Source organism: Cryptotermes secundus, unplaced genomic scaffold (genome assembly GCF_002891405.2).
Source record: "Cryptotermes secundus unplaced genomic scaffold, Csec_1.0 scaffold589, whole genome shotgun sequence".
In the NCBI taxonomy this organism is placed as follows: Eukaryota; Metazoa; Arthropoda; class Insecta; order Blattodea; family Kalotermitidae; genus Cryptotermes; species Cryptotermes secundus.
In genome coordinates, this window is record NW_019718279.1 from 215,623 (window position 1) to 238,812 (window position 23,190).

General features: G+C 41.4%; 1 protein-coding gene across 5 annotated transcripts in view; it reads left to right on the top strand.

Annotated features, from left to right (window-relative positions):
• The window catches only part of LOC111875362 (thyroid receptor-interacting protein 11), a 264,752-nt gene that overhangs the window by 125,172 nt on the left and 116,390 nt on the right, over positions 1-23,190 (top strand). For 3 of the 5 annotated variants that reach the window (XM_023871565.2, XM_023871591.2, XM_033755827.1), the window contains 5 exons: positions 6,535-6,619; positions 16,388-16,518; positions 17,361-17,553; positions 19,361-19,443; positions 21,716-21,892. In XM_023871565.2, coding sequence (XP_023727333.1) covers positions 6,535-6,619; positions 16,388-16,518; positions 17,361-17,553; positions 19,361-19,443; positions 21,716-21,892 — 669 coding nt within the window. Of the gene's footprint in view, positions 1-6,534; positions 6,626-16,387; positions 16,519-17,360; positions 17,554-19,360; positions 19,444-21,715; positions 21,893-23,190 lie in introns of all 5 variants that reach the window. The other 2 variants (XM_033755822.1, XM_033755825.1) reach the window with 2 other exon arrangements.

Below are 23,190 nucleotides of genomic sequence, written 5' to 3' on the forward strand. Positions count from 1 at the left end.
GGGGGCGGGGCGGTTTTTTTTTTCTCACGCGGTAGTTTCACGTATTTACACAGATGGCAGCTCAGTGTTCGAAATTGTGTCATCTGAAGGATGAAGGTTTAACTTTACAGTTTTGATGAGGAAGGAAGAGAACAAGCTACAGGTATAGAATATATAAGAAGAAAAGAAAAAGGAGGTTGGGGTGGGAAGGATGAAGGTACGAAATAAATTATTCTTCGTTAAATTTTCAACTGAACTTCCCGCTAGTATATTGTAACAGGTCGCCATATTGTAAGTTGGTGGCTGCAGAACCAGCGCAGCTTTTACTAAGAGGAATACTGTTCACTTAAGCTGACTCCATTGTGTAATTGATAAAACAGATCTGCACACTTCATGCTGTTGCTAAAGTGTTTTCGATACCGTTGGCATGTGACGGGATACAGTTCTGTTAAATGACGAATTCCATGTACCGGTTAAAACGGCATTTTCCGAAGTGGGAGTTTTGGCCCACAAGTTGGCCGTGAAACTTTTCCCCAGGGCCGGAAGAAAGAAACCGAATTAAGTTTAAATCTAAAGTCTGAGTTTGAATTTCGAACGTATGTTTATCAACAAAAATATTTCACACTTCTCATTCAGGTTCACTAATAATTATAGTTTATTTGTGAAATCAAATGTTAAGTCATTTTTCATAGGTAGACGTCTTTTTCACATGAAAGGTACAGCAAACTGACCGCCTCTGTGGTCTAGTGGTCAGCGTTCCTGGCTACAGATCCAGAGGTCTGGGTTAGATTCCCGGCGCTACCAGATTTTCTGAGAAGTAGTGGGTCTGGAACGGGGTCCACTTAACCTCGCGAGGATAATTGAGGAGCTATTTCAAAGAAATAGCGGCTCCGTTCTAGAAAACCGAGATTAACGGGCGTGAGGATTCGTTGCGCTGACCACGCGACACTCTGTACCCGCAAAAGTTGGCACTAAACTTCGCCGACAAGCGGCCATCGCTCGGTTGGTATAGTTCGCTTACGGACTAAAATCACGGAGTTTGTTTTTGTTTGTTTTGGTTACATCAAACTGGAAGAGTTTGGGACCCGCTGAGCTAGAATGTCCGGGAGCATGAGATGGGCAGGGCGTCTGCACTACATTAGATGGCCCAGAAATAGCGTGTAGAATTTTTGTTGCAATATGAAGGGAAGTTGAGCATTCGGAAGCGTCTAGGCCTAGATAGGAAGGTAAAATAGAAATAGAATGGGAGTTTGTGGAGTGGATTTATTCGGCTGAGGACAGGGATCGGTAGCGGGAGCTGTGAACACAGTAATCGGGCCACGTGAAAGGTGGGGAATTCCATGACTAGCGGAGTGATTGTTACATCCGCAAGAAGAACTCTGTTGTGTAGGGTAGTATCACAGATGTTTCTTACTAGTTAGTCGATTAATGTATAATGTTTAAAAAGGGTAAGGCTATCCTTTTAACAGGCTTTGGAGGCCCAAAGAGTTGTGAGACGTCGAGGCTCCCACTTTCCTTAGATCGGCTCATAGATGGCGGTGAGGTTGTCAGCCTTGCGCGCCGGCCGCCCATTACCCACAGGAAGATTTCTGGTACTCGTTTCTGTTAGATGCTGAGTCCACCCCAGGGCCTTAGCGCGGTTAGAAGGATTAGGTCAATTGAAAACTCCAATGACCTCGTCGGGAATCGAACCCGCGACCTTCCGACTTGTAGCAGAGTGCATCAACCAGCCTGCCACATCGATTAATATATAATATTAATACTCTTTTCAAAATAATAATCGTCGGTTATGCAGAAAGCGCAATATTTGGCATTTTATAATAGACTGATGATAATTAGAGTGCTAAAAGGCCCTTAAGTTAAAGGTACAGTTCCCCTGCATCTGTGCATTTTGCCCTGAAATCTTGAAGGGAAAATAGAGGCTGAGGTGGCGAACAGAAAAATCTCAACAGGTCGGGAGTGGAACCTCAGCCATGAAACCCATATTTCTGTGTCTGTGTGGCGTTGTAACAAGTACAGAATTTTAAACTATTTGAGATGCCATGAAATGGTATGGGGAGTGAAGGTATAGTTCCACCATTTTTGATCTCGGCACCAGATTGAAGTGAGTGGTCAGCTTAACCCCTCGGGAAACAGCTCCCGGTACCTATTGTATACGAGGCTGGGTGAACCTCTGGACATTACGGGCAAATAAAAAATCTCTTATCCCTACAGGGATTCAAATCCCGATTTCTTAATTGTCCAGCCTAGAGGCCACATGGAACCGGCGACATCACCGGCTGTGAATTAGCCCTGTTATGTAACCAAATGTCCACATCCATTGTACACCTTTATCGCTGTTGTCTCTCATTTTCCTAAAGGTAAAACAAGACAGCTCAGTCGGTATAGCGACTGGCTAGGGGCTGAACGGCCTGAGTTCGATTCTCAGCAGGGGCACGAGATTTCTCTCTACAGTGTCGATACCGACTCTGGGGTTCATCCAGCCTCTTTTACATCTGGTGCCGGGAGCTGTTTCTCTGAGGGTAATGTGGCCGGGGCGTGAAACTGACGGTTAACCTCCATCTAGTGTTGAGGTCAAGAATGGTGGAGCTCAACCTCCATTCACCCATATGTCTTCACGGAAGAGTGCAGAGGGAAAACTTTACGTTTTTCTTATGAGATAGACTATTCTCGTCCATTCTTATCATATCCTTGTGTTCAATCTCGACGGACGGATGTGTGCCTCCGTCTGATATGGTATAAAATGTACTACCTTACAACAACCATTGTTGCCTTGCTTTGAGTCCCTTGATTTGCCGTCTCCCGCCGTCTCCGCATCATCGGTTGTGTTTAGCTTGAAGAGAATTTGTTTTGGTAGTTTAAAAGTCTTTCACTTCCTGACGGAGACTAGGATTATGTTTGCGAGATATTGTGAATCAGAACATTGCGTGAGGGGCTTTTATTATTTATGGATCAGCTAGTATTGTTACCATTGTGAAATCGGGTTACAGTGGGCCGGACATTAATTCCGAAGGAAGAGACTAGAATTGATAGGAAAATTTGCTCAGAAACTGCTCAGTATCTAGGCTTTGATGCATTAGGGTGGTGAACCTTCGGGTTTTACTACCAGGGAAGTTGTAGAGATTTGGAAGATGGATGGAACTGGCTTAGGACCGTGTCCGAGGATGGGTTTTACTGTTACGTAACTCCATAACGACGAGTCCTATCATCTGTGGTATAACGCCGTGTAGTGCTTTAAAAGTCAGCAGTGTTTGGGAGGAACACATCGTCACCATCTTTAGGGTCATAGTGTAAGCCAAGCAAGAAATTTGCATGAAGCAGACAGAAAGCAAAGCAGAGCTTTGTTATGCTGATTCCCTCCTTGACTGACTACTCAGTGTTTTATCCCACAAGATAGAACTGTCATTACCACTGCTGTGACTAACCTCAATCCAGTGATTGAGGGTAGCCGTTTCTAAAGGACCCAACTGAGTAGGGGCCGTCGCCCCCTCACCTCAGGACGGAAACAGATGCAGTTTCCGAAACGTTGTGTTTTCTAGTTTCTAGAATACCGGACGATAGACAAAGTACAAAATCCGTTGATTTTTGACTGGATAACTGAGCTGCATGAGGGAAAGTTAGTTGATGGCGGTCTAAGCCCCTTGCTGAACTTCCCGTACCCTAAAGCCCTGGCGACATTCCAGTTACTGTAGTTCGGCGAACCAGATTAACGAACTTTTGCTTTCTCACGGTCAACTCGCGGAGAGTAGCTATCGTCTGTTGCTTCTCTGAAATCTTGAACCCGATACCCGGCATAGCGACGTTGTTTCTGGTGGTTCCCATCTCGAATAACAAATACCAGAGACGGACACTGTAGACAGCGGTAGACAGGATGTGCTGTGATAGTGTTACGTACCCTTATGAAAGTGAAGTCATGAGGACGATGGAAAAGTCCAAACCCCCAGTAATTGTGTGTTATCCACTATCGTCAGAACCCTTTAGAATCTACCAAGTCATAAGGTGGTTGAGAAAAAGCAAAGATATCCCCGTAACAGTCCAAAAACAAAAATTAGAATATCCAAAACTATAATTTTGCCTGTGGTTCTGTATGGGCGTGAAACTTGGTCTCCGACATTAAGGGAAGAACATAGACTGAGGGTTTATGAGAACAGAGTGTTGAGAATATTTGGACGAGAGATGAAGTGACTGAAGGTTGGAGAAAACTGCATAATGAGGAGCTTCATAGCTTGTACTCTTCTCCAAGTATAATCAGAATGATCAAGTCAAGGAGGATGAGGTGGGCAGGGCATATAGCACGAATGGGGGAGAAGAAGAGTTCATATAAGATATTTGGAAAGCCAGAAGGAAAGAGATCACTGGGAAGACCAAGGCGTACTTGGGTGAACAATATTAAAATGGATCTTAGAGGGATATCATGGGATGATATTGATTGGATTGATCTGGCTCAGGATAAGGACGAGTGGACGGATCTTGTGAACACGGTATTGAACCTCCTAGTTCCATAAAATGCTAGGAAATTCTTGAGTAGCTGCACAATTGGCGGCTTCCCGAGAAGGGCTGAGCTCCATGAATGAGTGAGTGAGTATACCTGTAACAGGCCTTGGAAGCCCATTGGGTTGTGAGACATCGAGGCTCCCACATTTTCTAGAGATTCGGCCTTAAGCTCCGGCCGCCCTTTACCCCAGGAAGAGTCCTGGTACTCGTTTCTGTTAAGAGGCTGAGTCGAACCCAGGCCCGTAGTGCGGCTGGAAGGATTAGGTCAATTATAAAGTTCAGTGACCTCATGGGGAATGAAACCCGCGACCTTTTGGCTTGTAGCATAGTGCCTCAAGCAACTACACTACCGTGTGCTTCCAGTGATAAGGTGGAGTATACTTATTTGCCTTTTTTGTTATTATTTGGAGCGTAGTTTAGTTTCAAAGAATGGGACAGTATATGTCTGAGTGTGCGAGCGTACACGATCATGTATACAAAGGTATCCCAACTTAACCAAGTATCCGTTTCCTTGGATTTCCGTTTAGTACAGGTACTTGTATGAAACGTATTAGTGCTCATACTTACCGATACAAATCACAGATCGGGAAAATGATCAGTCCGTTCTTAAAGTCGTGGGTACTAGATGTTGTGCAGCGTGTATAACCACATAAATATTAGTTTAGATGGACAGTATGTACTGTTAATTTGTTTCAGAGATGAGTCATGCGAGCTCCCTGTTGTACATTCATTTTATGGAAAGAATGCACAAAACGTGAATTAACTCATTTCCTAAAATGAAGTCCTATGTGTATGAATTACTGATTCGAGCAATGTTTCGCAGCTCTGGTCAGCAGATTCTAGCTGGAATTATGCTGCCTTGTATGTATTTGAACACAAGTTATCAGTTTTACTAGCAGAGCCGTTTTTCGGGGTCTGTGTTAGCACCAAATTTGAGTGGCATTTAGTGTTGTATCCAGCATATTAGCGAGAAAGAGGACACAATTCCAAAGTTGAAGAAAGCAGTCTTCTGGGATGTGGCGCCGTCTAGATATTGTATTAACCGACGTTTCGGAGGAACGTATCGCCTCGATCTTCAGGGTAGAAGGAAAAAGAAGGAAATCTGGTTCCTCGCTCGCGGATTTTCTTATTTTTTCTTCTACCCTGAAGATGGAGGCGATACGTTCTTCCGAAACATCGGTTAACAATATCTACACAGCGCCACATCCCAGAAGACTGCTTTCTTCATAGTCACCGCCTTAAAAACCTCAAACCTCAAATTCTAAAGTTGTTCGTTGCACTCCTTGAAAATGGGGACCCACAGCCATGTTACGAAGCCCAGGTCCTTTGATCACACACATTCCTGACAAATTAAGTTACTGCAGATGCCTTCACGCGTGATATTTAATTATAAGTGTACAAACTTGGTGATTGTAGACATGTCTTCAATTTTATTACCGCACAAACGCGTTATTTTGATCTTGTAAATAAACATGTTTAGGTATGATAGTAATGTGTAGATTTATAGTCTCTTATTTGTACTTAACGTTGCGAGATGTGGAGGGTACTTATCCTCGGAAAGCCCCCAGGCATTTTGCCAGTCAGTGGGGCAGAAAAGTTGCAGAACCACCGGATTGTAGGATTTGTTAAAAGCGCTGTATCCCAAATGATGTTAAAGCCTTGGTGGAGCCATTTGTGCTAGTGTAAATGGAAAATGGATGTAACGTGAGGAAACAAGTTCCTATGCAAAAATCGAAATCTCTTGCTTATTTATGGTGTTATAGATATGACAGTGCGTAGAGTCAAATATTGTCTTCTTTATTTGGTTGGCCATTCGCCGAATCAAACAATACTTAAAGTGAAAGCTATAAATCTTAATAATATGCACAGATTGTTTCCATTGTGATTTGTTTGTGAGAAACTTGTTTAAGTTTGGTTTGAGCTTCGTGTGAAGTAGAGTTGTAATGAGCCAGTATGGAGCAGCAGAGGCTATCTGTGCTGGTGCCGTGCATATCTGCTCACCAAGAATCTGCATCGATTCCAGCCTTTCTTTTATTTAAAATTGCCTCCTTTATTTTTCAGGACACTTCTACATGCGAATATGTGGCGCTGCCGAGCCTACAGACCCAGGATAGGCCAACCAGAGATGGCAAAGCGGAATTTCATGGTAAAGGTATTTTTAACAATATATGTGATAACTCGAGTTACCGTGCCTCGTACAGCATGTGGAAATGGGAATGTGAACTGCATTGTGTTGGCGTAGTACAGGCTCCAGTAACGATGTTCGGTGGCCATAGTGGCCATACTGTTGGAGCTTTGGCTTCCGTTACAGCAGATGTCTTGAACACTTATACTCTGCAAATAACTATAATGGTCTCGCTGATTTACGCACTCTGTAGATCACTGCAACTATAGCACTCATAAAGTTTTCTGTTCATTAGTTATTGCTAGGTAGCGGCTACTAACAGTGCAGCTCAAAACGACTGGATTGCCTGCCTGTCGTAAATTGCTGCCGGTCCTCGCTAGTACAATCATTTTTAGTTCCGAGCCTCCCCTTCCCCCTCCCCGAGTAGAACGTATTTTACTGTCAGATATTCGAGACTGGCTTCCAGCAGGACTGACTCACTGTCCTCGCCAGTACAGTGAATCTTGGTTCCAAGACTTCTCCCTCGGTCGGTCGGTTAAAGTGCCGCTGGCTTCGCCAGCACAGTCATTTCTGGCGTCAGGTCTCCTCGAGAACCATGGTCATGATGTTTGTTATCTCCTGTGTACGTGTTTAGAAATGGAAGGGTCAATACTATTTTTGTTCATGTGCTGCGTTTTTGCACCGTACGTGTAGGTTCAGGACGAGCATATCCGCGCTGCGACAGCGGACTCTGTGCACCCTTTCTCACTGTGCTGTGCTAAGTAGCTTGTCTGTTGGTCGTTTAAATTACTTCTAGTCATCACCTGCACAGCCATTCTTGGCTTCGAGTCTCGTGGAAATCCATGACCAAGATTTTTGTTCTCTCCTAGACATGTACGGGTTCTAGAAGTGGGGTCTCCTCTTCGCCGAGGTGAGGGGTTCTGTCTTTCTATATAGGCGCTACATTTGTTGCACCACAGACCACTCGGTCCACAACTGGATGATAATTACTGCTGGTCCACGCCAGCACAGTGATTCTTGATTCCAGGTCCCATGGAACTCATGACATATTTTGCTTTCCGACGACTCGGGGAGGTTTCAGTCTCAACCCCCAACCTGGAAGACCAGGCCCCACCATTTGTGTCCCCTAGTCATAGGGTTGCCCAGTTATACTACCAGATACCGGATTCCCTTTTGTCACCTTGTGCGTCTCTCAGGTCTACAGTGGAAGTATTCCAACTTGTCTCCACATGGGGATCGATCAGTCGGCCTGTTAAATTGCTGCAAGCCTTCGCTAGCACAGTCATTCTTTGCTTCAGGGTTCGTCGAAACTTTTTACATTTTTCCCCCTCCTAGACATGTACGTGTTTGTGAAATGAGGCCTCCAATTCGACTAGGGGAGGGGTCCGGCTTTCTGCGGAGGAGCTACAGGTAATTTGTTGCCCCGTAGTTTCCACACGGGATGAAAATCAAAAAATCAAAGTCACGTTACGACCGACGGTCTGTCACAAGTCATACGTGGTATCGAGCCCCATCGGGGGCCACAAAACCAGATTTTTATTGGGTCACAGAGTTGCGGTTTTGTCGATGTGGGATGCCCTCTCTGACGAGAGGACGGGTCTGTCATTTACCGCTGTCATAATCAGTACCACGTCATATTTATTTACAGTTTTACATGTCGGTATTCTACATAGTTTTCAAGAGCCCGGCCCCTTGAGGATACGTACTATTTACAGTTTTACATGCAACTGTAGTATATGTGTGTGTAATATTGTCACGTAGTATGAAGTGACTATAGGCGGGGTTGTAGATAATTGAATTTATTGACCACTTAACAGGTCGTAACTACAAATAACTACAACACTGTCGCTGATTTCCGCACTTTACGAATTACTACAGCACACGCTAAAGTCTTTTCCAGCCAGCATTGTCTTCACTAGACGCTTCCTTGTAACGGCTTCTAGCAATGGCTATTCCACTTTTTCCGTACTCAGGTTCTCTCTGAACGGTGGCTCCTCCCAACTGCCTCCTCTTGCTTCATTTGACCATCTTATAACCCGTTTTCACAGACCGAATAGAAAACACCGTTTGTAACAGTTCCTCCATTGATTTGTGCGTATCCGTTTCCCGGGAACTTGTTTGCCGAGCCGTTTTATAGAAACGGCTGTACACGCTACAATATATACAAGATCTGTGTTAGTCTAGGCTTTTCACAGCAGACTATGGCCCAACTTATGTAGTTTACAGCGGCTTCTAGTCACTTGAACGGTCGTACGCTTGACCGCCGCCAAGTTGAAGCCTGTTACATTTTCTGCGTTGGCTTCGCGTTTTCCGATGTCGCGAACATTTGCATTTTCGTGATTTTGTATGACCTCTGCTTATTGCCTGCACAGTTTCATTGTATAATTATAACTACACTGTAATTGGAAAGCCATGTGCAACTGGCAGACAGCTGTGCACTTTGGAAATTTGCCGATGGTGTGGAGAGCCTTGTTTTGCAAACGCTACAGTTTCATAAGGTTGCTGTGTCCCGCAAATTCCCAGGTGGGGCAAGCATAAGTCATTAATGATCTAATTACTCCTTTGTTGAGGGTTAATTTAATATTTGCGTTTAATTGCTAATGGGTATCAGAGTCAAAGTTACTTCACGATTGGCGGTTTACCGCCAGTCAGTTCATCTTGGCGACAAGCCCCATGAAACTAACGACGAACAGTTTTTTTTTTCGCCTGAAGACTTCCGGTCGTAGTCCTTATGTAACATCCTTGCCGACGAGAGGATGGGTCTGTCGTTTACAATTGCTGCTCGTCTCGCCAGCGCAATCGTTCTCAGGTCCGAGTCCGGCGGAACTCATGACCACATTTTACCATCTCAGATTCGAGACTCCCCCAATCAACATGGCCAGATCCCCGTATTTGTATCCCCTAGGTACAGGGTGGCCCAGTTATACCTCCAGGCACCAGGTTCCCCTTTTGTCGCCTCCAATGACTCGCAAGGCTACGGTGGAGGTATTCGAACCCGCCTCCACGCGGCGCTAGTCCCGGGAATGGGGATCAGCTCTTGGTTTCCGCTATTTAGCCTTGGCACGGACCACACAGAAAACATCGATTGCAACAGTTCCTGTGTTGGTGCATGTAAATTCGTTCTCGCTCACACGTGTTTCAGCGTTTACGACCTTCTTTATATGCCTTTCCACTGTCTTTGTGTTATTCCACCATGCTTCAAACGTGGATGCAGAGGAATGATGTATGTCTTGCCGATTCCCAGGTGCCAGAACATGTGCTGTGGGAATCATGACTCAAATTCTGGCCTTTGTCACTGTACAGTTTCCTTGAACCCACAAAGCAGCAGAAGAAGTTAGCCACTGGAACATCCTCCACCGTTGATGCCTCATGGGAAGGAATGACGTATACCCCCGGCCACCTGATGAAGTAGTCCATGTCTGTCAGGAGGTACCTTGTTCAGGTTTTGTTAAAAGTTAAATGTCCTCTCGAAGATCTTCCATGGATCTATCCCTGTACCTCCTCCACCTTTCTCAGGGGAAGAAATACTTGGACTGTCTTGCACTGGCCATTGGCAGTGGCGTTCTAGCACGTTGTGTCTCACTAACAAGGAGTTCCATTGAGCCCAATACCTCTTGTAGTTATTCCTTTTAGCCATCTCACATGCAACTTGCTTTTTAAGACTTTTGAAAGTTTTGAACATTAAGATCTCTTCTGCATCACCGATGTATGCACACTACATGTTTCAACCAACATTGGCCATCTTCAGGTGTGTCTAAAAGTGTTGCGCTTACATTCATAAGTTAAATTTTTGGGATATGTGCCCATATGTCTTATGGCGATGGGTAGCCTTACTTATTGTGTCATGTGCAGCTGTCTCTGTTGTCAACAGTATCCTTCTATTCAGGTTACTGTCCAGCCTCTAGTTCCTGTAGAATTGGCTCCATGTCACCCAGCTGCTGCTTCCTGAGCCCCAGCCATCTACTGTGGCACCAGCAATGTATCAAACTTTCAGGCTTCTTCCTGTCATTCAACTGTCTTGCAGTGACAGTGTGCCTTCAGACAGGTCTTATGGGTAGTGCGTCTGTGTTGGGAGTGCTGCCACCCTTGGCAGTGTTCAGCCACCCTGACAGCTTCAGCTTGAACAACCATCCTTGCTATGTACAGTCGTCAATGGGAGGTCTTTGAACTTCATCGCACTAGGCTGGCCATCATCTGCAGATGAACATCCAACTGAGCCAGTATCACTTCACTGCTTATATGGAGGGTGATCTTGCTGCAGGATGCTGTAAATACATCTCTTACTGACCCAGTCTTAGCACGCGATGCTTGACATCCACTGTTGTGTCTTAAGCTCACAGGATGCCCAGCGCATCAGGAGGAAGTAACTTCGTTTTCTGCAAAATTAGATCCACCAGCACCTCCTTCAGGAAATTTGAAGTCTCCCTGGTGTTCATCATTTTCTGAACGTATGACCTTGGCTCTTCTGTGGGCAGTGCTGCAGTCACTCGTCTTGGCTGAGTTGAGAGTGGAACAAGAGACTGAAGATGATGGCACAGGCGGCTTCCACCTTGTGCTGGCTCTTACTCAGTTTTTGAACTGTGATCAGGCCCCCTGTCACATCTCTGCCAGTAGTCTCTTCTGAGATGTACGCTCTCCACTCACTGCCAGCATGCTGACCCAGTCCAGCAATGCTTCATCCTTTGTTGCCATGTTCCCATGGGGGCCTTAGACCTTAACTCCTGCAACTCGTGTGTGCATGTGCAGAGAACTAAGGAAGGTGGGAGAAAACTTGGGTCCGTGGGTTGTAGGCATGTCGTCAGTCATAAGAAGAGCAAGGACAGTGGAGAGAGGCTGGGAAGGAAAGAAAGGCCCAGGGTTGACGAGTATCTGGAGAGGGAAAGAATGGTACCCTGTAAGGGTAGTGTTCATGGACCTCTGTGACCCATTGGAGAACCCAACTAGAGGATTCGGTGAGGGAGGCTTCTTACAGTCATTCATTGAGGAGACAAGAGGTTTCCATGATTTCCTAAAGCAGATACCATCTTCCATGTCCGTACTATTGAAATGGAACTCAGTGTTAGTCACCTCCCTGCTCATTCTCGTATCATCCATGGGTTTCGTGGAGAGGATGCTGGTGTTTTGGAGGTGGGTGTGGTGCTGTGCCTTGGCTGATCTGTTGGAGTGTTCTGGCCATACATATTCATGGTGCTCCTTCAGCCTTGTGTTGCTCGAAAGCCAGTTTGGAAATGACCACACTCACAAGGGATGCTGTATACTCCCAGTGTTCTAAGTCCCTGGCTGTCCATGCATGGCCAAAGGAAACTAAGAGACTGGCTCTAAATGTACTGACTACTCAGAATTATATCCCACAAAATAGACCTTTTCATGGTGTATTCCTTGTCTGAGAAAGGTCCAGTTGAATACATTTTTGTAATCAGTTTGAAAATCGTTTATGAAGATGGAACTTAAAGATCAGGATACTTAGGCAAAATATTCTTTTACATGATTTAAATTATTTATTTTTCACATATTTATAATACGGAAAAACACGTAAAGATATACATTTCAGCATCTCAGTTGAATACTGTAACAGATTTCGTCATGATTTCGCAAGAGTAGAAAGACAAATGGAACTGGTACATATTACAGTTAGTCATTTGTAATGCAGTATTAGCTGTACAAGATAAACAGTATGTGTGGTAACAAACACAGTTTTGCTGAAAAATGCTACCTGCGCTTCACAACCCATTGGTGCAAACAAGAAATCGAAAATATTAAGAAATAAATTATATTTGTTATGGCCCTGCCTAGTTCTAGGAAAGGCTGTGCCTTACTCTGAAAATATTTAGAAGGGAATATGCAATGTAGGGGTTTGTTATAATAAGCAGTGATTTAATGCATCCATATATGGGGAATACTGTTGCTGATGCAGATCAGCGTGGAAGCACAATCTGATTCATTAAGGAAATGTCTGGAGAGAATGTGTCTTCAGTTTATTCTACGCATTGCATTAGTAAAGTAATTTTGTACCTAAGGAGTGATGATGACCACATTAGTGAAGAATCAAGATGGACAAATTGAAACCTGCCTGAATGTACAACCTACAAGTATAGACTGCAAAAGATGAAGAGAGATATTTCCCAGAGCAGTTTGATGTCATATATTCCCTGTTTATTTCCTAAGTATCAAGGTGACTAAAATGCACTACAGCTAAACCATTATTTACTTGCAAATTAACAGGAAGCATAGACATACTCAAATATGGCATGACTTACAATCTTCATAGAGATGTGAATTGAAATGATTTCATGAGCATATACTACTATCATAATATGTACATATCCCTCTACATTTTAAGTGTTGAATTGTGCTAGCCTATTGAACTCAAATTAGAGCTGTCAGATACAATTTTAGTGAACTGGTGTGTGCTTACACGTCTTTAAGTGCCTGTTTTGAAAAAAAGAATCACACAGATTTTTATAATGTAATCCACATTCAATGATAAAGACGAAATGCACTTCACATAAATTATCGACATTCACAAAATGGAAACGTTATATTAAAATAAAAGACTCTTTACTCATTTGTGACCAACTGTGATGGTCTGCTTTTATATAATGTGGCAAAATGTGGTGAGTGCAAATAGCATAAATTGACAGATTTAACCATTCTGATTCCAAAACTTTGACTTTTCTTAGTGTTCCTTTATATTCTAGAAGTCCTAGGTTCTAATTTTAACCTCGACCTGGTCCTGACCCAGTTTTTCGTTGTTTCCCTTAATTCCTCCAGACAGATGATGGCATAATACCTAATGCATATCACAGCTGCTTGCTTTTAAATCTGTTTCAACTCATTCACAAATCCTCTTACCATTAAATCAACTATCAGGATGATCCTGACCTGAACAACCATCATATGGAATTGCCAATTATGCTAGGGTAAAATGACAGAATGGATATTTTGCTGACCTGCAGTGACCTTCTTACTCTTGAAGAAATTGAAATATGGTGCGAAAAGCCTGCCTTAATGCACTTTCTTCCACGCAAATACTGTCCAAGCTTTTCAAGGACTAAACCTGGGCTTGTGTAGTCAGAAGTTGATGTTCAGCTTTGTGAGCTGTGGTGTACTTTACTGAGCCAGGAATATGTAACCAAATCTAGTGAGTTTGGTAAATTTCTGAAAATAAAACTTGGTTCATCCTGATCTGTCAAACTAGTAAATACATTTGTAAGCTAATTGCTTGCCGGTCACAGTAGCCGAGCGGTCTAAAGTATGTACTGTCTTCGCTCGCTTGGAAAACGGGATCATGGGTTCGAATCCCACTCAGGGCATGGATGTTTAGTTTGTGTGTGTGCGTTTTTCTGTGTTTGTGTACACGTAGAGGCCTTGCGACGAGCTGATCACCCGCCCAAGGAGTCCTACCGAATGTGTAAGATCTAGAAAAACCGAAGTGAACGGAGAAGTTCATGGAGGTAGGCCTAGGCCCACTGGGGCTGTAGTGCCGAAGAAAAAAAAAAAAGCTAATTGCTTGACTTGTTTAAATGTAGTCTTCATTTGGAATATTATGTATAACTTTGTTGTCTGTGGCATAACTTGTGCTTAAATACTGGAAAATAGTTGCAGGAAGTGTGATTAGATTAACATAGCCAATGTAATATTGATAACGTCTGATCAGGTATGATGCATAAGAATTGCTTATAGCAGTGTTCCCATAACAGAGAGCAGCTGAAGTTTTGATTTTTTTAATTAGCCTTTATGGGAAATTTTTAACTACTGATGATGATATACATTACTTCAGCAGCAGTATTTATTTTTCATAGAGGAATGAACTGTCTTCTTTCTTTGTTTCATTTGTATTGTATTTCCTTTTCTCTGTTCTTTGCCTCTTGTAAGGGGAGGAGCAGAAAATCCCAAAACAACAAATATGGCCTTCAACTTTGAGGGTGTTTTTTCAGGGGTATGAGCTGTATGATAATAGAAATTGGGCTGGGAGAAATGTGTTGAGGTTTCAGTTGTTTCAGAGATTTGCATGATATGTACTTTGAAGAGTTCTGTCATTTCTATGTTATGTAATGAAGTGGTTTTGATGTGGAATCAGTATGTTGTATATCATTGTGACTTGTAAAACTGTGTATATTTTCTGAAAGGGAATTCCGTAGAACAAAATATTGTTAAACCGTCCTGTAGCATATGCTGCTTGTTTAGCATTCAGTCAGCCACCTTCCAGCTAACACTTGTGTAGAACATAACTTTCTGTTCAAATAATGTTGTTGACTCATGGAGGAAGTGTGTACACATGACCTGCTTTAACACATGGCAAGTTAGAACTTGTAATGTTCTCAAATAATTCATCATTTTCATGCTTGTTTCTGAAAGGAAACTCCACATATATGGTGAGACATGCTGCCTCTCTGTCCCTTCCCAAGAACTTTTGAAAACATTGGAAACCTAGCTTTGAAGGACATGTCAGTTGAAGGTTACAACTGCAGCATGAAGCTGATCACTCATCTCCATCTAGTGCTGAGGTCAAGAATGATGGAACTGTACCTCCATTCCCCCATATGTCTTTATGACATACTGCATAATTATTTAAGCACAAGGAAAACTTCATATTTTTTCCTTGTATAGGTCAGAGAAACGTAGTTTGTCTCTCCCTCTTGCACCCAGTATGCTGGGAGGAAGCACAGTCTATAGGATTATACATTTATAAAATTACTGGTAGTAATGTATTAGAGCAGTCATCTCATTTTAGTTTATTAGGAGTGACATGACACATAAAGTAGTAGCACTGCCTACCTTGCTATATGGAAGTGAGTCTTTTGCAATTAAAACAAGTGACGTAGTAAACAGAATGACCATCACAGAGATATTTTGTCAGTTAAAAGGCTGCAGCAGACTAGGCCATATTAAGAATGAACTTAATTGGGAAGGAACTGAAAATACAACCAGTTCTTAATAAAGTAGATGAATGCAGATGGAACTGATAAACCATCTGTGCATAATGAATAATGACAGAATACCAAAACAGGTATGCACTATGAACCAAAAGGAACACCATGTAAAAGAAGGAATGAGTGTATGAAGCCAGAACAGGCTTGATTGCTCTATCCTGAAGTGAAGAAGAAGAGACGTTTGTATACTGTGGTATTTTTTCACTATTTTCTTGCTATACCTCGTTTCCAACCAGGAAAATAGTGCAGATGAGCTTGTATATGTAATACTGCATTACACAGTGTATTTGAGTTCCCTGTTCTACCCTTAATCATACTGTAATGAGCAGATAAAGAGGCTTTTAATAGTACTGCAATGTGGTGACATTGATATCGACATTACTGTAGGGAATTAACCTTCATACTGTAGGTTCATCCTTGAGTATCTGGTGCTTGTTCAGCTCTTATTCCCAGTTACAAACCCTGAAGATTCACCACTGTTATCACAGAAGCCTGACCTTGCAACCTGTACTGAGCAGTCCAGTTTACATCTCTGCAATTTAATATTTGAAAGATTATGATGATAGTATGTTACTATGTGTGCAGTTATTAACTCGCTGCACAGGACAATGGAGAATATCCGGAAAGTCAATAATTGTATTTATTTTTTTGTCATCCCTCTTATGCCTAGGTCTCCCTAATGGTTTCTTTCAAAGAGTTCGATTCCATTCGGATTGTGTGTCTTTTCTATCTTTATATATATGTTCGGCTACTCATTGGAAATTAATTTATGTGGCCATTTCCTTAATACTATACTGTTTGAATGGAATGGATGTACCTTTTAGTTTTAAAATTGTAACACATCTTCCCATTGCAGGCACGATGTCAAATAGTCCTGAGAGCTTTCTGGATGTGTTACAAAGTGCAAAAGATGAACTCAGAGAGAAATCAAAACTTTTGGTGGTGTTCACGGAGGAGCTTGAAAACCTCAAAACAGAGAAACAGCAAGTAAGTTGAATTTATTATAACTTCTAGAAGTAAACCAGTTGGGTTTGATTTAATTTGGGGATCGTGAAGGGTTTAATGGGACATTGGTATTTGTGTGAGCAGCTTGACTCTGGTGTACCGTGTTCTAAGGCTCCACATCACACTGCTTCACTTAATGCTAGTTTGTACTGACCCAATTTTGTGAATCAGAAATTACTTAACGTTTAGAGTATTGATCATTATGGCCCATATATGAAAAATGTTAGCTTCCTGTTACTCTTGTTTTACATTTTGAACACAGAGTGGAACATGAGAAAGTGTTATAACAAGGAACTTCATGTTTGCAGTCATTACCATGTACTGTTGGGGTTATTAAATCTGGCAGGCTGAATAGGTTGGACACATAGTTTTGATAATGGATATCATATTGGTTGGAAGATTAGTAACAAGAGGTCACTTTTGAGACAAAGTTATAGTTCTTAAGGAAATAGTAACACTTGAATTGAAGTGGAGTAATTGAAGAAAAGACATATTGGAGCACTGATTCCAAACATTTTCTGATTCATGGGGGATCGGTAAAACAACAATGAGATTGCTGAGGACGGGTATCATATGTCTCACACTGCATAGAACAGATAATAGTCTCACTTCCTTCTTGGCCCTTTGGTCCTCTGAGAACCTTGGCCTCCTCTATGACAGATTGTCCATCCAGCATGTGTCGTTAAGTTTCACTCTCTTAACACCTGGTTTTATCATGTCTTCATATTATTGGTAGTACCACTGGTTTCATTAGACCATGGTAGACAGCACTAGATTCAGAGTAATTTAAGTTCTAAAGTAAGTTTAAATTTTTGTTTATGTAGGTCAGCTCAAGGTGTGTTTACTTGGAGAAACAAGTGCAAAAACTCTCGGAGCAGCTTGAGAACGAGTCTGAGAAGCGAACAGGATCTGAGTTGAGTGAACTTGAACAGCTTCGCAGCCAGTTAAGAGCTGCTACTGACCAGCTGGCACAGACTAGAGATGAAAATACAGGAGTGTTACGGGAACAATTGAATGGTAATGCACGTACATCTTTAGCTTTCGCTTAACAGTTCACATAAATGCCAAAATGGACCCTGACAGCCATAGAATGTAGGACTCTTGCCCTTTGCCATAAAAGTAGCAGTTGTAGTGAAGTATTTTAGTAACAGACTTTCATTACCTCTTTCTCCTGACCATAAAACCTTCAGGGCTCACTTATTATCTTTATAGTTCATGTAATTATACCTTCTGTGTGTTAGTTCCTTTAAGTATATAATTTGTAGTGGTGAAACGTTTCATATATGTATATATTTATCTATATAAATAAAAATGTAAATGTTCGTTTGTCCCTGTACGAAAATCTCCAAAAGTTCTTCACCGCTTGCTTTGCAATTTTGACACAACGTTGCATTCGAATACGCGCGTTTTTATGTACATATTATATAGATGTCACACCTGTGACAGGTAAAAACATGTCACATGTTCCGAATCCAGCAGTCGTTTCCATAGTAACGCTAGAACAGTTGCATAGGATAAGAGATTCCGTTGCGTAACAGTGGATGAAACCGGAAAGTATACTTCCATGGAAACGCAATAACAGTGGGACTTTGCATAGGAATTGCCACAACAACAAACGCATTTCCCCGGAGATGAGAGGATAAGTGGTTCCGTTGCATGACATCGGATGAAACCAAACACTTCTACAAGGTGTTCTGTCGTCCATCGAATACCAACAGATCGTTGCCTAGGAATGACCACGGCAACGAGCACAGAACACATGAAATCGAACCCTGGGTGAAAGTGCCCTCTATTGTGTCTGAAACCAGGTTATAACAGTCCAGCTCCGAAGAGTTTTTTGGTGATACTGGATGTGATAATAATTGTACTCGCTGGTGTAAAAGTGAGCGTTCAATAACTTCGCTGAATCCGAGACATACGTGGAAGTTATTTGTCGCACTGAATAGGAGACACGTGACCACAACAACGTCACATAGGTAACAGGCGATATATTCTTATTATCAAAGTACACGTAAATAATGCAACAATTTAAAAGACATCAAGAATATGTCACTCACTAAAAATGTATTTTAAGACTTTATGATGTTAAAATCATGTGTGACATATGTCTCACCTGTGACAGGTTGGTTGGTTGTTAAAATATTAATTGTACTCAGTATTAATATACTGTAACGTGTTATACGTCGTTCATTTCGTGAGTATAGTTTATTTTTCATTTTTTTCTTTTCGTTTTCTTAACTGTTCTTCATATTTTTCAGTGCACTTGGCGGTGGGAGTGAGCTGTGTCGATTGATCTGCGTTTCAATTGAAATATTTCGTTAGTATTTTTTATTTTTTTGTTTCTTTTCCAGTTCGTGTTCTTTCCTTTTTTTCATGTTTTGCAATTTTATATGTTTTTGTTATAACTTTCTTTCTTTCTTTTTCTTCTTCTTCTTCTTCTTCTTCTTCTTCAGTGCAATCAATCTGCTTTAGTTCATCCAAATAATGCCTCGCAGAAGATCAAGCTTAGGTCATCATACTCGCGGAGCGGAAGCAGTTCACTTGATCTGCCACAGCAACACGTGGCCGGGTACAGCTAGTATTTATATATAGTTTGAATTGTTAAAGACACAGCAAGAGAGATATGTCCTCTGACTTTGCTAAACACCAGCATTTTTTAGAGCAACAGCAAGAGAGATATGTCCTCTGACTTTGCTAAACACCAGCATTTTTTAGAGCAGGTGATCAGTGTTTTAAGTGGGATATCTTGTAACTTACTGCTTGGGAAGTGTTGAGGGTGGTTATCTGTTCTTTCGCATGACACTTAATATTGTTTCATCCACAGCTGCTGAACACAGGATTGAGGAACTTGAGAAAGAACTGCTGAAAGTTCATCAGCAGATGTTGGACCACCTCAGTGACTCACAGGTAATCAGTCTGCACTACAGACTTCTGAATATTACAGCTCATTGGTTAGCATCATTTTCTGCTGGTCCCAAATTCATTTCTTGGCCTAAAGGCTGTCTGTCCTAACTTTGATATTTTTTCATGGTTTTCCTTAATCGCAATAGGAACATACTGGGGAATTGCATTAAAATAAACCACACCATGTATACTTCCCATTTCATTATTCTGTTTAGTCCCATTTTAATCAGTGCAATTGAAAAATTGATAAATGAACAAATTAGTAAACATTACAAGTTCAGGTAGCTATAAATTAATAGAACGTATGCTGAGTATGTTTGTAAGACTGTCCATGTCATGTGCTTTGGAACAACAAGTTTTCTCACAGTGCTCAGTGTTAAGTGATTATTTTATATTACAGTACTTTCAGAGATATTGTAGTCAGGCTGATATTGTTTTATAGGGATGGAAATGTCTTTCAGCATGTGCAAGACAAACCCCGACCTGCGTCGCTGGCATGTACTAACAAGTATGATCTTTACTGGAAATAGTTTTCATGAGTTCCAAATAGGTGCACTCCAGATAGCCAGCTGAACCACTTTTATTTGTGAGCCATCCTTTATAGCTAATGGAGTGATTGTTGGCTACCAGTGGATGTAAAATATTCCTTTTTTTCTCTCTCTCTCTCTCTCCAAAGACTACTTCCCATAAGAAAGAGATCTAAGTCACAGGACAGTGGGTGGTCTGCAGCAAGCGTGAGAAAAGGAGGGAAGCTGTGTACTGTTGTCAGGACTGTGATGTTGCTCTGTGCATTTATGGGTATTTTGAGGCCTGCCAGACAAAGCAGCATGTCTGAGTAATGTAAAATGCATATTTATAATTTATAGTGCACTGGGAAGTTAACCATTCAGAATGCTTGTCATTTTTACCCTTCCTTGAGTGAAATTTAAATACCCTTAAATATTGCTCGCTCATCGCGCTTTCTGGCCCAGTGATGATATGCTCTCACACTGAAGTGTTAAAGGAAAAATGTTCATAAAAAAATTAAAAGAAAAAAATTCAGGCGGTACCCAAACCTGACAGTAGATTGGCAGATGTTTTTCTTACATTTTTTCCTCAGACCCTACAGGTAAGATCTGGGAAAAGTACTTTGAAGAAGTCAGGGTTACTTCTACATTTTTCATCTCATTATTCATGTGATCATATAATTCTCACTTAGTACTGGGAAACTGATTTCAGTTGACAGTGTGAAATAATCTGAGACAAGGGAACAAGACCTAGCAGAGATGTTGGTGGATCATGTTCAGCATTAATAATCCCGGTTTTTATCCATCCTGCAGTTTATAGTTTCAAAAAAACTTTCAGAACGTTGGTTTCTGATGAACCTTCGAATTTTATTACATGCATGTTAAAATCCTTACCTGCCTCTCCAACTGCAACTGCAGTATCAAGATTTTAAACCTGTGTTATCACTGTTACCTGAAATTCAGGTTTAGTTCTTGGTGTTCCAGGTGGCTTCCCCCCCCCCCATACCCCTCCCAGCATTGTATACAGCATGTCAAAACAGGCTTCACATTACTGATCCAGTGCTTTTGTTGAATTATAAAATAATCATGAGAGTGCACAAGGGATAAGTTGGCTGGGTTATGTGGCAAAATGGGGGAAGTATGGACTTCATGCACATAATTAGCCATAACCTGAAGAAAAGAGACTGGGAGATCTAGGTATAGATGAGGGAATAATATTAAAGTGGACCTTATGCGGAGTAAACTAGTGTAACACCAACTAAGAATTTAAGGGGAAGTCTCATTTTTTCTTATGTAAACTTTCATACTATTAGCTTCCCCTGTTTTCACCTCTATTTACTGTTATTGAATAATATGCTGAGGTTAATGATTGGTGAATAGTAAAAATAATAGTAAAAGAACTCCTTTATATTGTATGATATTTCACATGTACACATAAAAATATTATTAGTACTCACAGAATAGACTGGAATTAAAGAGTGCTCAGTTGATCATGACCTACTGCATGCATTTGTGCATGTTAGTGCTCAAAATTCATTGCTGTGGTAAACCAAAATTGCTTAATTTAAGAGCGTTGATCTCACTATTACATTACATTTTTGTATTCATAGAAGAATACTGTGTGTAGGGTCTGAAGCTGGGCTAATATGAGCACAGTATTGAAACTTCAGGTTCTGTAAAAGTAAAAGATTGGGAAGTTCTTCACTATTTGAATGACTATCAACTTCTCAAGAAAGACTATTCCATTAACTGATGTGTGCTGTTTTCAGGTGAACACCAGTGAAATCCGAGGGGAAGTGGAGCAAACAAGATGGCAGCTGTTGCAGGAATCTGGAGTTCAGAAGACTGAATTGCTTAGAGCTCGACAGGATATGGTGAACCGGATCATCCAAATGGGAGAAAAGGTGCAGTGCTGTATTACTTCATTAAACAATTCAATACTGGTGGTATGTCTACATGTTTCATCTCCAATCTGTTAAATGGATTTTCTTGGAATGTGATGTTGATGGTAGCTTGCCTATTAGGCCTTTTGGGGCAGTGCCTCATGTAACTGAAATACTGTTAATAGTTCAAGTATATTTACCCATATGTATGTGTGCATGTGAGATATACTAGTATATGACATGTAATTAGTGATTCACAGAACATGTTTCCAATGTTCCAAAGTGCAATAAAGAAGAAGCATTCTGTTACAGCCTTGTCATGCCATCTTTTCAGTGAAAATATGCCCTGGTTGAAAAGGTAGTTTGAAGGCATGGGTCATATTGAGGCAATGAAGGGAGCTCTGAAAAGAAAGCTTGCAAGACAGGACACTGCCTCGTCTAAATAATGATGCGGTGAACTGCGAGATGTCAGAGATCTTTTTACCCCTCTCCTGTTATTGATGACCATTGTTAACAGAAGAATTCATTTTGTGTTATTCTATGTAAAATTCTTTAGTTTGTGACTAAGGATGTTTGAAAGCACATGAACATGTTGTGGGGTTTGCTTTCAGTGGATATTTTGCTGCATTTGTGTGAATATCCAAACCTTTATCAATACATTGTGTGATCTGTATGTCCAGCTTTATGAACCAGGCATTTTTTTTTTGTGGTTTCTCTTCATATGCCCTTAGAGTAGATACTTATAACAGTTTTGCAACACTCATCTTCCTACAGTTATCCTTACATATGATTCTCTTTAAAGACAACTCTGCTCATCTACAAGTCATCCCCAATCAGTACTGTGCTCATGTCTACCATGTTACTCTCACATAATATGAACTGAAAGCAAAACAACCGCTCATTTGTCTGTTTTATGGCAATTAATGGCATTCCATAGCTGCACGTTTATGTGGTTGCCCTAGGAAGATGAATTTATTTTGTTTTCGTTACTGTTCAAAATGCCCCAGGCACAAGCCTGACTGTTTTTGACATGATATTTGTTGGTTACTCTGCTTGAAGCAGAAATCAAACTGTATTATTTTTCTCTAAATCAGCCTTTATGCAATGCAAAATATAAGAGTGCATTAAGACACAACTTTTATTTGAAACTTTTCTCAGAAAGATGATTATTTAACAACATTCAGGGAAAAGTTGTGTTTCATTATATATGTGGTTTCTGTTGTGTGATTAGTTTTGTAAGAATAGATTTGTATTGGCAGTAAATGAATAAAAAGACCATAAAGATATGTGAAGTTGGAAAGCATGTATTTGGAAAATGGGCATGCCCCAAGTTGGAGTAGTCTTCCCACTTTCATTATTGA